We start from the raw sequence: 14,820 nt of genomic DNA, 5'->3' as shown, positions 1-14,820 counted from the left end.
GTAACCACAGGGACAGGCACCACCTGGCAGGGTTAAAGGGAGCCGCCTCCTGCTCCTGCCTCCTCCTGTGCTTCAGGCAGAGCAGGGTTATGCCCCGGCTCACACACCTGCCAGCAGGAGGGTATGATGCGCAGGATTCATCTTTAGAACAAGGAGAGGGTATTTAGAAAGACTCTGACTCAAAACCAAACAAGAAAGGGGTTGGGATGTGACTCAATAGCTAAGCCCCCTGGGTTAAGTCCCTGATACCAAATGAAAAAGATCAGGGAGAGGGTGGGCTTGGTAAGTAGGAGCCCTGGCTTGAAAGCTCTCAGGCAGCTGCCCCCAGAACTCGCTCCCCATCCCAGAGTGGCCACAGGTGGGGAGGGTTGGGTGGCACGCAGGAGGCCCTGGCCCTCCTGGCTCCAGGCCACGGCAACGGAGCTGGTGTGCTCACCACTGTTTTCAGGTGAAGCTGCGTTTCCTGCTGATCCTGCTGACAGCTGAGGCTCGGGTGGGTGGGGCACCTGGCCAGCAGGTCTGACGTGCCCAGGGACCATGTGCTGTGAGGTGTCACAGTTCCCACCTGCCCTGAGGAGCGGTATTCTGTGCGGCTTACAAGGGCAGCAAGAAGCCCTTCTGGACACTGCCAACAGCTGACCCTGAGGCTCTCACCTGGGCTGCCTCAGGAACAGGCTTGGCCAAGGTGGAAGGTGGGACTAGGGGTAGATGGCACTGGATTTGTAAGACCATGTCTTGGGTCTACAACATCTTCAAGTGACTGACCAGAGCAGGATGTCTTGCTGGGTCAGCCACCTGCTGAAGTCTCTTGGAAACAGACGAGGCATCTCGTTGGCCCAGAGCACAGATTCACAGGCAAGTCGTGAGCAGAACAGGAAGAGGGGCCTTAACTGCCAAATTCCCATTTCCTGGAGCATGTAGCAGTGCTGGAGGAGGCAGCACGGGAAGCAGGGAAACAGGCCGGTGGAAAGGACACCTTCTGAAGGAGCAGCTGTGCCCTGTGCCCTGTGCCCTGTTCCCTGGCACCCACACACCAGCGTTTACAAACACCGCCTTTTCCCACCCAGAAACGGGACAGGAGCACCCCCGCAACATCCCGCCTGAGAGGTGAGGGAGGCAGAGGACCTGCCTGCCAGGTCACCAGGCAGCAAGGCAGGTGGCCACCCTCAGGACGCTCCAAGATGCCCTGTTTTCGTAAGCAGAGAGACAGGGCTCCACTTGCCAGATACAAATGTACACCCAAAGCCAGGCAGACCCCAATTCCCCTCCTCCAGCCACCCCCACCACTTCAGTTACCACTCAGTTAACCCTATCAGGGGATGAATTAATTCACTGATTGGGTCAAGACTCTCACAGCCCAAGCATTTCTTCTGTGACTCCTCTTGTATTGTCTCACACCTGAGCTTTTGGGGGACACCACATCTAAACCATAACATGCCCCATCAAGGAATGAGGGACAGCCCTGTCTCATAGGCACAGGACGCTTACCAGGGATCAGTGACATGCCTCAGAGGGTTTCACAAACCACAGGTCTCAAGCCAAGACTCCTCAGCCCTGAGCATGCGTACCTACATCTTCTACTCCTGTTACGTCAGGACCGAAGGCCTCCAGGGAGGGTGTGCTTCTGCAGGACACCTGGCCCAGCCCATTCAGATGCTCTGTGGAGCCAGTGGACCCCTCACTCACAGAGGGCTTCTTCCAACCCAGTGACACGTCCAGACACGGACACCAACACCCGCGCCCAGCTAGGCCCAGGGAGCTGCGGCAGACGGCCTGAGATGGGGGCCTGACGCCTACATGCACGGATGTCTTCCTGCAAGGGGGTGACCCAGTGTCCATGAGCACAGGCTGGGGGCTCTGACCTGCTGGCTGTGGTGTGCTGAGCTGCAGCTGCCCCTTCCCTCCTACAGGTTGTGGAGTCCAGTGGGCAGTCCCCTGTCCCCTGCCCCACCCACACCCATGCAAAGAGCCCCCACCCACGAGCCCAGGACCAGGGCTCCCAGGACAGAGACCTCCCAGCTGAACCTGGGGAGCCCTGGTGAACCAGACGAGGCAGTCACCCTGCCACCACTGTCTTGCCTAGATGCTACGGAAGTCCCAGATCGTCCTGTGTCCTCTCCTGCCCAGTCCAACCCGTCTCCTGCCAGGTCGGCTTCACAAACAAGATCAGATCTCCTTGCTCCCGCCAAAGAAACACCTCCCAGGATAAGAAAATGACTCAAAATCAGGACTGAGTCTGCTGATTGCCGTCTGAGCTGCCTCTGCACCCCAACACCCCACGCTGTCCCTCCCTCCCAGGTGCAGGGGCATCCAGAAACCAGGAGAGGTCCCTTGTGGTGGCAGGTCCCCAGGGAAGGGTGTGCAGGAGGCTGCTGAGGGAAGGACGGTCCTTGTCCAGGACCTGACTCGCCCTCCCCTCCCCTCCCAGCCCAGAGGACGCAGCACACTGCTTCCTAGCAGCTGCTCTGAACAGTGCAGCATCAGAGTCACCTGGGCCCCTGTGGGCAGCAGATCCCTGGCCATACCCGTGGGCCTGTGGATGGTGGATCCCTGGCCATACCCCTGGGCCTGTGGACAGTGGCTCCCTGGCCATACCCGTGGGCCTGTGGACGGTGGATCCCTGGACATCCCCCATGTACAGAACTAGAGCCTGTAGCTGGGGCCTGGGGGCTGCCCCTCATGAGCTCCTGCTGAGGGTGAGGCCACTGACGTGGTGCAGCCACACCCTGCATGCTATACCCCTGCACACCTGTGCCCCTCTGTGCCCATTCAGCACTTGCCTCTCAAGACACATCACCACCCCAGCTGAGGCTTCGCCCCACCTGGGCTGACCAAACTGACCATGCTTCGGTGCCACCAGCAGAGTCCCTCTCAGCCCACACCAAGTGTCCTTAGAAGAGGATGGGAGTCTGGTCCCCAAAGCCCTCCTGGCCCAGGCAGCGGGCCCTCACCTATAACAGAGGTGGCTCTCCTCACCTTCTTCTTCAGAGGGATCCGCGTCTCAGGGGACCCTCCCTGCCTACGAGCTCTCCACAGGTCACCTGAACACATACACGAGTCTCATGCTTTAAAGAAGGCTGTCGCTCACCAGCAGGTGTGTTGGGGATGAGGAAGAACACAGTGTGTCTATCAAGTGGGGCTCATTTTCCCAAAGAAGGGTCCAGGAAGAACCTGATGAGATGACAAGAGCAGGGATGAGCTTGTCACCCAGCTGAGAATAGGAGGGGACATGGGAAAGTACACTTATGAGATAGTGTGGCCCACAAAGCAGCAGCCAAGAGGGGCTGGCTGGACAGTCTCAGGTGAAGGGGCCAGAATAAACAGGTGCTGCAGCTTCTTGCACTCCCAGACGGGGTCTGAAGTTGGTGTAAAGAGAAGAACATGCCACTTGAGGCCAAGTCGAGGAGCCCAAGTCCCCAACATCCCAGAGATGTGCCACGATCTGCTGCATGTCTGAGAATCAATTCCTGGGGATGTGTGTTGTGAAGAGTATGCTGAAGCCCCACAGCCTGGGGCAGTCGCTAACATGACGAGGATAGTGGCTCCCAAACCTGGTCTCACACCGGAATCACCCCAGAAGCACTCGGAAAGCACTGATGCTCAGAAAATTCTGGTTCCAGACACGATGGAGTCATTGGCACTAAACTCATCCTTGCACAATAAGCCCCTCTAGGAGTCAATAAAATACACCACACAGGGCAGGATGCAGAGGCAAGGAAAGCAAAGGAGGAGAGCCCCACCCTCCCTGGATTCCCCTCAGCCTCTCTCCTGGGACACAGAGCCAAGCAGAAAAGAGGAGCTTCTTGGGGGAGGAAACCAAGATCAGTTGCGGGGCAGCTGGGACCTGTGAAGCAGGTACTGGAGACCAGGAGGTGGCAGGAAAGGAGCTCCGACGGCCAACCCACGGTCGACTCTTAAGCTCTGCATTGTGTGGCTTCGTGAAAACACTTTCTGAGAATCTGCAGAGTGAGCAGAATGTGAGGGGTTGCACAGTGCTGGGGAGACTTGAGTCAAGCCCAGACAGAACCGAAGACACTGGTGAGCATGCTGGGCATTCAGTGGAGACCCTGAAAAGCCACACTGCAAAGCCAGGACAATGCCCCGCGAGGAAGGACTTTGCTCCAAGAGAAGAGGGCAGAAATGGATCTACCTAACATCACAAAGCCTCAGTCAAACCTCACAAGAATCCAAGTGGTTTGCTGATAAGCTAATCGTCTGCCAGGACAAAACTCAACATTCTTTGGAAAACGGCAAGAGAATGCAGAGACTACAACACATCACCCACAATGCCAAGAATATAACAAAGAATTACAAGACATGGCAGAAGTGTGAAAAAGCAACCAGCAACACGGATAAAACAGTCAGCAGAAGCAGACCTACACAAGGTAGCCAATAAGAACTAAAAATAACTGTGATTCGTACACCAAAAAAATCAATATGATTAAAACATTAAAAGATTTTTCTCATAGAGGTAGAAAATGGATAAAAGCATAGTAATTCAAATGAGAATCAGAATCTACCAAAAAGAATTAAATAGATACCAAAATTCTACATACTGTACCTAAAATTAGGAATCCATTAGAAAGGTTTAAAAGTGGACTAGACACAAAAGAATCATAAACCAAAGATAAAATAATAGAAAATATTCAAGAGACACAGAAGGAACAGATAGAAAACGAAAAAGGAATTGAGTTCAAGGGAGCCGTGGGAAATAGTTAAGTGTCTAAATCACGCGTGATGGAGGCCTAGGAAGAGCAAGGAGAGGACACGCCTGATTAGGTAGTGGTCAGGACTCCCCACATCCCGTGAAAGACCTTGCTTCATGTTCCAGAAGCTCGGCTGGCCCCCCAGAAAAGAAAAGAGAAACACACTAGCATCACAGTGAAGCTGGTGAGACCAACAACAGCACCTTCCAGGCCGATGGCAGGGACACTGTCCCCGGGCCGACCGCAGGAGTGGAGATGCTCCTCAGGGGACACCAGTGCAGCATCCGAGGTGCTGAGAGGAGCACTGACAGCCTGGAGCTCCGGCTTTGGACAGCAGGGCAAACGCCGCCCGTGAGAACCCTGTCAGTGAACGCCGCCCGCGAGAAGCCTGTCGGTGCACCCCACAGCGAGGAAGTCTAAGCACGTGTTCCCAGCCCAGGGCGAAAGGTCCCTTGGAAAGCCAGGACGAGCTCCACCTGAGCAGACAGGGAAGACCCCGGACCGCTTAAAGGCGCAGGAGACCATTTCTTTGGGGGTCTGTAGCACGGGTACAAGTAGAGTAAGTGACACCAGCGGAGGAAGAGTGGGGTGATGGGAGCTGAGTGACAGCTGATGTGGGCTCTTGTGCTCAGGGCACGTAGTAAAATTGCAGACTTGAGAGACAGCAGTAATGCAGTGATACGTGTTAGGCTGTCTAAATTTTATATGGAAAAGTAAAAACAATCTGAGTAGCAGAAAGAACAAAGCTGGAAAGCCAAGGCTTGCTTCAGAGTGACAGAATTTAGGCCCTGTGCTAAGGACGCAGGGTAGAAAAACCAATCCACAGAACAGCACAGTCAGAACAGACCCCCACGAGCCGCTTGACATGCCACAGAAGTGCAGCTCGGACTCCGTGGGGAAGGACTGAGTTTCCAACAGGGCCCTGCAACAGCTGAGCATTCACCTGGCAGGTCAGGGACCCCGGCCCCAACTGCACACCGTTCACAAAAGCCGATGCAGATGGATCACAGAACCGAACCTGGAGAAAAGAACAGCACCGTGCCCAGAGGACAACACAGGAGTAGCTTCCTGACCTTGGGTGAGCAGAGGGTTTCTAAACAGGGTGCAGGTAGCACTTGGGAGGAATCGGCCAGCAGGACCTTCTCCAGGTTAAGAGGTGTTGGGTCAGTCACAGGCCGCGTGCACCCGGCAGAGACCTTGGGCCACAGAAAGGCTCTTAGGTTCCCACTCAGAAATGGGCCGGCTTGTGGACGAAGGCCTGCGGGAGCGGGAGGGCGCTCTGCTCTTCTTCCTGTCTTGGGGACCAGCAGCAGAGCTGAGCCTGCAAGACCCGGGGTGACAGGGAAGCCTGCCCACTGGAGGCAGGAGGAGGCTGTCCACCCTGGGAACCTCAGAGTCCTCCCTGCTGGGCACGCGCCTACCTGTAGCCCAGCAGGCCCCCTTGGCTGTGGAGGGAAGGGAGCACCTGTGGCCACCCGAGGACAGCAGGAGCACTCCACAGCCCAAACAGGGCCAGGTCAAGAGCCCCTCGCAGAGGAACGCGTGGACACAAGACCCTGCACATGCTGGGAAGGGTGGCTCCGGGCTCCGGAGCAGGCAAGGGCAGGCCAGGCCGGACAGCAGGGAGGGCCCTGATGCTGTGCTCCGTGGTGGCCAGGCAGGCGATCACTGCCAAAGCTCCCCAGTGTCCCTTCAGATTCCTGTCCTCGGCTTCCACAGACAGCACCATCTAATCCTGCTGCCTAGCCCTCGCCCTCTGGAATTCAGACTCCAGCTGTCTGCAGCACAGGGGCACGGAGACTTCCAAAAGCTCTGGATTTTCCCAAGTGTGTCCCAGGCAGGTGCCTCAGCGGACATCGGGGGCCTGGCACTAGGAGACGGATACTCCTTAGGGGGGCCTTAACCTGGGACCCTCCTCACCTAGCACAGCTCAGGACACCTGATTCAGCAAAGTCGCTCCCCAGGAGCGAACGAACCAGCCAGGAGTCCAGTGGGGGCTTGGATTTGCCGTCAGGGTCTGGAGCAGCACTGGAGGTGTCACCCAGGAGACCCTGGGACTCAGACACAGCTGCTGCAGCTGCATCCAGAGGCACCATTTTTTAGAAGGAACTCATGCCAGGCTCTGCCTGGGCCCCTGGGACGGGGAGGACCACCGCACACTACTGGTCACTTGCCTGAGGCAAATCTCCCCACAGCCTGGGAAGGCAAGGACAGCCACCCCAGCCCAGCACCCTGGGAAGAGCTGGCCTCATCTGCACAGCTAGCTCTTTTTCTGGGTGAAATCATGTCCACGTTCCACATCAGCCAGCTGTCTCATCCACTGGGGGAGGTGGCACTATAAATCATGGATTTTTATGAGAGAGGAAATTGCTTTCTGCCTGTAATTCTTTATAGAATTTTTAACCACAGCCTGCTGAACTGCAGCAAAGGCGTGGAGTGTGCCGTGATCGTGTGCCCAGCCACCCCAGGTCCAGGGACAACACCGCACAAATGCATGTGTCCCCAGTGTAGCCCTGTCCTCACTGTCACCGGCCGGAAGCTCTGGGGGGGGGGGTGTGAGTGGTCACCCTGCCAGAGCTCACGGAAGACTCTGAGGGTAGCCGGCCAGCGCCTGCAGGTGTGCCGTCTCCTGCTCCCTGGGTTTCACGCTGACGCTCCCATTCATTGAGTAGGACAGGAATCAGCTCAGGAGCTTCTGTACAATAGGGGGCTGTGCAGCTCAAGCCCCAGGGCCCAAGAATGGCAGGTCTGGGCCACGCCAGGGAGGCTGTGACCCCAGGGCTGTGTCCCTAAACCCAGTCCAGGGCATTCCACTTCTCCCAGGGACGGAGAAGCAGCTCTGACCCCTTAGTCCCCACACTGACCTCCTGGGCAGGGTGGGGAGTTGCTGACGCTGGATAAGCTGGTGTCTCCAGCAGGAGCCTTGCACACTCCAGCAGTCCCTGGGCACAGCCCCCACACACTCAGTGCTGCCCTGGGGTGCCCGGCTGGGGTGCCCGGCTGGGGTGCCCGTCTGGAGGTGCCTGTTGGCCACCCGCCCTGGCCTTCTCCTTCCTCTCTCCTCTCCACTCGGCTTCTCTGAAGCTCTGAGCTCCATCGGACCACATTCCAGGCAGCACTTGGGGTTCAGGACAATCAAGGCCCTGCGGCTCTGACAGTGGGCATGGCACAGCCTGGCCAGGTGGAAATCCATCCACCAGTACTCACTGGGCACCTGCGGTACAAGGCAGAGCCTGAGCAGCCAACAAAAAGACCCAGATTGAAGCGGAAAAGCATTTCTGGCCTGGGTGGGACGCAGAACTTCGCTACAGTACCCACTTTGGGAATGGCGAGTGCACTCCCGCTGCCTGGAGGAGCCGGAAGCCCACAGCCTTGTGGTCACCTCCATTCCCCACCCCTCCCTGGGCCAGTCCAGCCAGCCCTGCCACCTGGGCATGGAGCTTGGTGCTCTGCGCTCTGCCCGTGTGCCTGGGCTGTCCCTGGGCTGCAACCCAGACCCCTGGCTGCAGTGCTGCCCCTCCTGCGGCCAGGGCTTGTGTTCACACACTGCGACTAGGGCCCAACACCAGATGACCCAGGAGGGGACCATGTCAGATTGCAAAAGGCTGCAGGGCCTTTGCTCCCTTGAGGGCTGATGCAGTCCTGACCCGTGAGACGGCTGGGCCTCGATCCACACCAGGAGGGCGCCCGCCGGGCTGGGGTCCAGCCTGAGCTGCAGAAGCAGGGAGGGTGACGTCTTGCCTGGCCTTGTAAAGAACTAAAACGGTCGCGTCCCAGCACCCAGAGCCTCCCCCGGAAGGAGACCAAGGAGCCCAGGGCTGTCCTGTGCCGGGCCTTGCTGGGCGCACAGACACTTCATGGCCCAGGTGAGCTGGGGCAGTGGCCAGCCTGGGACCTGGGGCACCTTCCTCTGACTGCAGCTCTCTGCCAGGGCCCAGGGGAGGCTTCCGTCCTTCCCCTGGGTAAAGTCCTGGCCAGCCCAGTGCACCCAGCCCTGCTGGCTCTGCTCTGGAGCCAGGCCCACCCTCAGCCCGTCCCCAGGGTCGGGCCGCCTTCCCGCCACGCTTTCTGTACTGCCTGCTTCAACTCCTGCTCCGCAGCTTCTATCCCAGACCTCTCCAGAAGTCCCTGCCAGGTCCCTGCTGCCTGTCCCCAGGCCATTCCCCCTGCCAGAGGGGCCGCACCCAGCAAAGCTCTTCCAAGCCCTCCGCCTCACTCACTGGACCTCAGGCGCCTCTGCCCAGTGGGGTCTGGGGTGTGGCCCTAAATTTACACTCAGGTTTCAGAGGCCAGAGTGTTCTCTCACAAACTGGAGGCTGAACAAGAAGACCTAAGAAGTCCTGAGGCTGAGAGAGGGTGCTGAGCCGTGGGCCTGGGGCCCGGCCGCTAGGCTTGGGGTGACACTACCTGGCTCGTGGTGACGCTGGCTGGACTTGGGGGTGACTAGACTCGTTGCTGACTCTGGATCCAGAGTGGCTGGACGTGGCTGACTGGCTTTGCCCCGGCTGCCAGTGATCCTGAAGCTCCTCATCTTCCAGGTCGTTTCTAGCACTTTCTTTGGGCTTTTCATTATTTCATTTAAATCCAACAGAACAAAATTAAACAAAAGTTTTGACATGCCTTCATTGTATATTTATATAGGAGTCGTGAATATACCTCAATTAAAATTCATCCTTGAACTGCCTATTACAGAAATTCCAATAGTTTGCTTATTTTTGGTTCCAGGGACTGAACCCAGAGGTGCTTAACCACAGGTGTGCTGAGTCACATCCCCAACCTTTTTTCTTTCCCCACTTAGAGGCAGGGTCTTGCTAAGTTGCTTCGGGCCTTGCTAAGTTTCTGAGGCTGGCTTTGAACTTGCCATTCTCCTGCCTCAACCTCCTGAGCCACTGGGAGTACAGGCATGTGCCACCGTGCCCGGCCTCCAGTAGCTGTTATTTGGGAAGTTTGTATGGGAGTCTAAAGGGCCAAGAGGAAGCAGGGTCCTCCTGAAGCAGAAGAGCAAAGTGGGAGGACCCCCAGCTGCTCTGGGAACGAGGGCATCTGGCAGAGCTGGAGCCAGGGGGCTGCAGAGAGCTGGGGGTGGACCCTGGGGAGACACCCGTGCAAGAGCACTAGCAGAGGACCCGGGCGCTGGGGAGGGGCTGCTTCAGGAAGGGCTGCTGGGACGGCCTTGTCATCCACGTGAGGGACGGGGGCCCAGGGGTGGGAGCTTCCACAGAGGACAACCGTGCGGCTTTGGAGAGGCGTGACTCCAGAGAAAAAGCATCTCTCCAGACACGGCAGGCACCAATCCCGAGGGAAAAGACCGACACTCCAGGTGACTTGGAATCTAAAACTTCAGGTCCCAAAATGCCGTCATGAAGAATGTGAAGAGATAACGCAGAGGTGCCTGCGTGTTTATGTGAATTTCAGGGTGGGTTGTCCAGGCCTGCCAGAGACCCTTGGGGCTTTTGATAAGTACCTGTTTGAACTTTGAATTAACCTCGGTGAGCTTCCAGAGGAAGCCAGTGGAACCCCAGGCAAGCAGGCAGGGACAGAGCCGAAGGAAACTCCCTAAAAGGCCAGGTAGCCACTGGCCTCAGAAGTAGGAGGGACAGCACACCAGGGGGCCAGAGAGGAAGGCCAGACACTTGCCCTGCAGAGAGCAGACGTTTCTGACGGACACACGGACATGCGATGGTGAAGATAAAAGGGAAAAGTCAGAGACTGGAAGGCAAAGCTGAGGGCTTTCCTGGTAGCAGAACAAAAGCCAAGGTTGGAGAGAAAGGCAGGAAAATTAGAGTGTGAATTCAAAGGCCCAACAGCTGAGTGGCGGAGCCATGGGGAGGACTGTGGCAGGAACCCACTCCTGCCCGGGCTGCTCTGCCACGGAGGCTTACTTTAAAATGGACATTATTTTCCTTCTCCTCCCAAATTACTAAGTGAATTTCAACCCCCCGGCCCCCAGGGCACACCTCTAATGCAGCCTCTGAATCCCCTCTTTAAAAACCCTGCTCCCCTGATGAGTAGAATCACAACCTCTGGGACTGTCCCATGTCTCTCCTCTGCTGGCCAAGCAATAAAACTTCTTTTGCCTTTTTCTCAAAACCGGGTTCTTGGTATTGGTCTGGCATTCAGGGCGAGGACTGAGGTTTTGGCAACAGAACCGAGGGGAAAAAATGGTCTAGAAAATGACACAGGTTTTCGCAGCTGCACGTTCACCAGAGGACTTCCAACCTCCCAGGGCCACCAGCAGGTGAGCGCCGTGCCATCGCCCTGGCTGCGCACACCAGGGCTCAGGAGACTGGCTCCCATCTTTGCACTCCCAGGGAGCCTCTAGGACACGTCCACCAACAGAGAAGTGGACCGAGCAGCGGGGAGGACGTGGGACTCTACGGAGGGAGGAGGAGTGGGCCTCAGGCAGCTGGAGGGCAGCTGGCTGGTGGTCAGAGGGGAAGAGCCGTGGGGACAGGAGACAGTGTCTGGGGTGACCCCAGAGAGGCAGCACAGGGATTTCCCCATGGTCTTTACTGCACTGAGAGGAGATTTACTCTCCCATTGGGAATTCTGGGGTGGATTAGTGACAGGGGCACAGAAAACGAAGCAATTGAAAGATTAACTCCAGGGCAGCCAGCAGGCAGAGGCAACGAGGCCCACTGCGGGTCTCAGGGGCCTTGGGGGCTGGCCCTCCCACAGTGTCAAAGGGGAGAGGGTCCAGTGCTAGGTGACAGGTTCCCTTTCTACTCTGGGTCTGCTCTCCACCCACTGCTGGGCTCTGGGCCTGGAGGGCTGGTCTGTGCTGCAGGATGGCACCCAAGGGCCCACACTGGCCGCTGGCTGGTTTTGGGATGGGAGGCAGGGAAACCAGAGAAGGGTGGTCCCTGGGGGCTCCCTGGCTGGGCTGGAAGTTGGCAATGGGTGAGGACCATTTCCTGCCACCACCTTCCTGTCCTGAGCCCCCACCTTCCTCCATGGCCAGCCCACCTGGTCCTGTCCTACAGCCCAGGCCTTTGGGGACTGCCCTTCTCTAACTCTCCTGAGGGGCCTCTTTAGGGTGCACCATGGGTTCCTGTCCAGACATGGCCAACATCACCGGGCAGCCGTGAGCAGGAAGAGTGCAGCTGTGCGCGTGGGCAGGAGGCGCTCTGCAGAGAGAAGGCCGCTGACCGGCAGTGGAGAAGCAGAGCTCGCGCATGCTGGAGAGAAGCCCACGCAGCGCAGAAGAGGCGCAGGAGGCGTGGCAAGCCGAGGAGATCACTGGCCTCAGGGCCATGTTGGGGCCAGGGGTGACAAGGACTGGTCTTGGTTAAGGACCAGCCACCTCCTGGTTGTGGACCTGCAAGTCAGCCCGGCAGACGGAAGGTCATGTGGGCTGGGCAGCAAGCGCTCTCCCCAGGACAGCCTGACAGCCACCTCCTTCCCTCCACTGGGCAGAGGAGCACGAGGGATCCTGGCCCAGGTCCTGGGGTTGCTGATGGATGGAGACAGGTACTGGTGGTGGGGCAGGGAGCCCCAGGGAACCCTGGGAATAGGGAGGGCCTTCCGGGTCAAGAACCGGGTGGGTCGTGTGTTCACTCACGACCCCCAGGTTCCCCTCTGCCCGTGTCCAGAGAACCACTTGAACCCCCTGGGAAGTTCCATATGGTGGTGCGGCCTCAAGACCACCTCTGGAAGCCAGGGGAAGGGAGGTGGCTGCCCTGGGGACCTTGTCAGGACAGATTGCTGCATCCCATGAAGGGCAGCTCGTGCCCAGGGCCTGGGTCCCCATGAAGCACAGGATGGGGTGAAGGGTATGCGTTGCCAAGACAGAGCTCCATCTCCCCCAAATGACTCAGAAGAAGCAAGGGAGCAGGATCAGGTGCTGGGTCCCCCAATGTTCTCGTCAGCTTCTGAGCACTGGACTCTGAGCACTGGGTTGCAAGAGCACCAATGACGGGCCCGCTGGGGGACACCTGGCTCTGAGTTGCTGGGACACACCAGAGGCTGCCAGCATTTGCCTGCACTGAGCTGTGAAACTGGCACTACTGCCCCAGAGGGGCACACGCCACAGGAACGCCAGGAGGCCTCCTGGTCTCACCTCTCTGACCCAGTGAGTCCAGCGACTGTGGAACCCCGTAGCTAAGAGGTGCGGGGCTTCTGCCCTCAACACACTGGGGCCACCTGGCTTCAGGTCCTCCTGAGGCCTGAGAAGGGGGAGCCTTCCACGAACCTCTGGGGGCTGGGGGACACTGGTGGGCAGACTTCTTGCTCCAGCCCAAGTGGGGACCCGGAGACACCCCGGTGGGCAACAGGCAGGCGGAGGCTCTGCCTGTCCTGCAGTAGGAGGCTCACGTCTCTGCAGTCCTCAGGACGGGCAGAGGGCCAGAGCCCGAGAGCGCCCGCCGCCCGCCCGCGCCACGTACCAGCCTGCGGATCTCACGCTCGCACTCCTTCTTGATGCGGCTGATCTCCTCCTGATGCAGGTGGTACACGCTCCGGATCTCCGCGGCCTTGACCTTGTCGGCCTGCATGGCTAGCGTCAGCGCTGCCTCAACCTGCCTCTTGGCGCCCTTGAGCTCCGAGATCTCCTGCTGCATCCGGACCTTCTCCACCTCGAAGCCCTTCTTGGCCTCCTCCTTGGCCTCGCACAGCAGCAGGGCCTTGGCCTTGTCAGGCAGGCCTCCGCGCAGCGTGCTGAGCAGCGCCTGCAGCCGCTGGATCTCGTTGTCCTTGATCCTGATGACGCGCAGCAGCTCCGCCTCGTGCTGCCGCAGCAGCGCCTCGCGCACGGCCTGCAGCTCCTTCATCTTCTCCTCGTGCAGCTTGCTCTTGAGCTCCGTTGCCAGCACCGCGTGCTTGCGCTGCTCCTGCTCCCGCACCTGCCGTAGCTCCTGGCTCTTCTCCCGCTCCACCCGGCTGACCTGAAAGACAAGCAGACTGCGGTTGCCGGCCGAACACTGCTCGGGGAAAAGCAGGCGCCTTCTGCAAACGGGGGCTCCTTTCTGGAGTGCTTTAGAACGCGGACTAAAACCCCGAGTCAAACCCACTTGGTGGCGAGGCACACGGGCCCCAGGGCTCTGGAGCACGCTTGGCTGCAGACCCTGCTCACCCGCTCCAGTCCAGTCCCCTCTGCCTACTGCCATGTCGGCAGCCAGCCGCTCCACCTCCTGTCCCATCCTGCGCTTCAGAAACTGCTACCTAAGCCCCGGCCCACGGCTGGGTTACTTTCTACACAGAGCAATCACTCTGTTAGTCAGCTTTCCATCACTGTAACAAACATCTCAGACAAATCGACTTGTAAAGACAGAAGTTTTGTTTGGCTCACAATTTCAGAGGTTCCAGTCATTGGTCAGTTGGCCCCTTGCTTTGGGCCCATGGTGAGGTGACAAATCATGGCAGGGGCACATGGTGGAGCGAAGCTGCTCTCAGGACCCACTTCCAGGGCAGGACAGGGCCTCCCCTGGGACCCCCCTCTTAGGAGGTCCCCCAGCTCCCAAGGACACCACAGGCGAGGACTAAGCCTTTAGCACATGGGTCTGTGGGGAGCATCTGAAATCCAAGCAGAGCTCGCTCCCTGAGAGCCCGTTCCTCTCTGGGATGGCCCCCCAGATGCAGCCTCCGGGGTGAGGGTGGCAGGCTGCCTTCTTGTTTGCTTCTGTCTCCCCATCAGGACAGACTGACACCGCTCGCTCAGCTGGTGCCCTGTTGTCCTGTGGGTTCAACCCCAAGACTCCCTCAGGAGTCCCCTGCGGGTGCCACAGTGCCAAGGGTTCCAACCACCAGGCTCTCCTGAGCTGGCCAGGGGCCCCGCTGTCTGGACTTCACCTGGGCCAGCTGACAGGTGCTGGAACCAGAGCAGGGACACTCGCTGCCCTTCCAGCAGCTCCTCCTCCAGCTGGAGCTGACCTCAGGTTGCTGGGAGTTCCTGGGCATCTGGGTGGTGGTGCTCCCGAGGTGCTCCTCCCCTGGAGCCACTTCAGTAGAATCGCAGAGCATGCTGTGTGGGGGAGTGGGCAGTGGGCTCCCCTGGGCACCTGCAGGTACAGCATCCAGGAGACGCTCTGCACCTGGACAGCAGCGGGAGGCCCTGTGCTTCTCAGCAGGAATGGGCAATTCTGCCTTCCAGCCCTGGAGACTGAGGACGGTGCAGGGG

The 14,820-nt window shown here is 58.7% G+C and overlaps 1 protein-coding gene across 20 annotated transcripts in view; it reads right to left on the bottom strand.

Moving 5' to 3' along the window:
- Jakmip3 (Janus kinase and microtubule interacting protein 3) overlaps window positions 1–14,820 on the bottom strand; it is a 104,868-nt gene that overhangs the window by 42,008 nt on the left and 48,040 nt on the right. For 19 of the 20 annotated variants that reach the window (XM_047553525.1, XM_047553533.1, XM_047553524.1 and 16 more), the window contains one exon: window positions 13,091–13,588. In XM_047553525.1, coding sequence (XP_047409481.1) covers window positions 13,091–13,588 — 498 coding nt within the window. Of the gene's footprint in view, window positions 1–1,568; window positions 1,689–13,090; window positions 13,589–14,820 lie in introns of those variants that run through there. The other variant, XM_047553545.1, reaches the window with a different exon arrangement.

This window comes from Sciurus carolinensis, chromosome 5 (genome assembly GCF_902686445.1).
Source record: "Sciurus carolinensis chromosome 5, mSciCar1.2, whole genome shotgun sequence".
Taxonomy (NCBI): domain Eukaryota; kingdom Metazoa; phylum Chordata; class Mammalia; order Rodentia; family Sciuridae; genus Sciurus; species Sciurus carolinensis.
The sequence above is the reverse complement of the archived record's forward strand: the minus strand, read 5'-3'. Positions and strand labels throughout refer to the sequence as shown.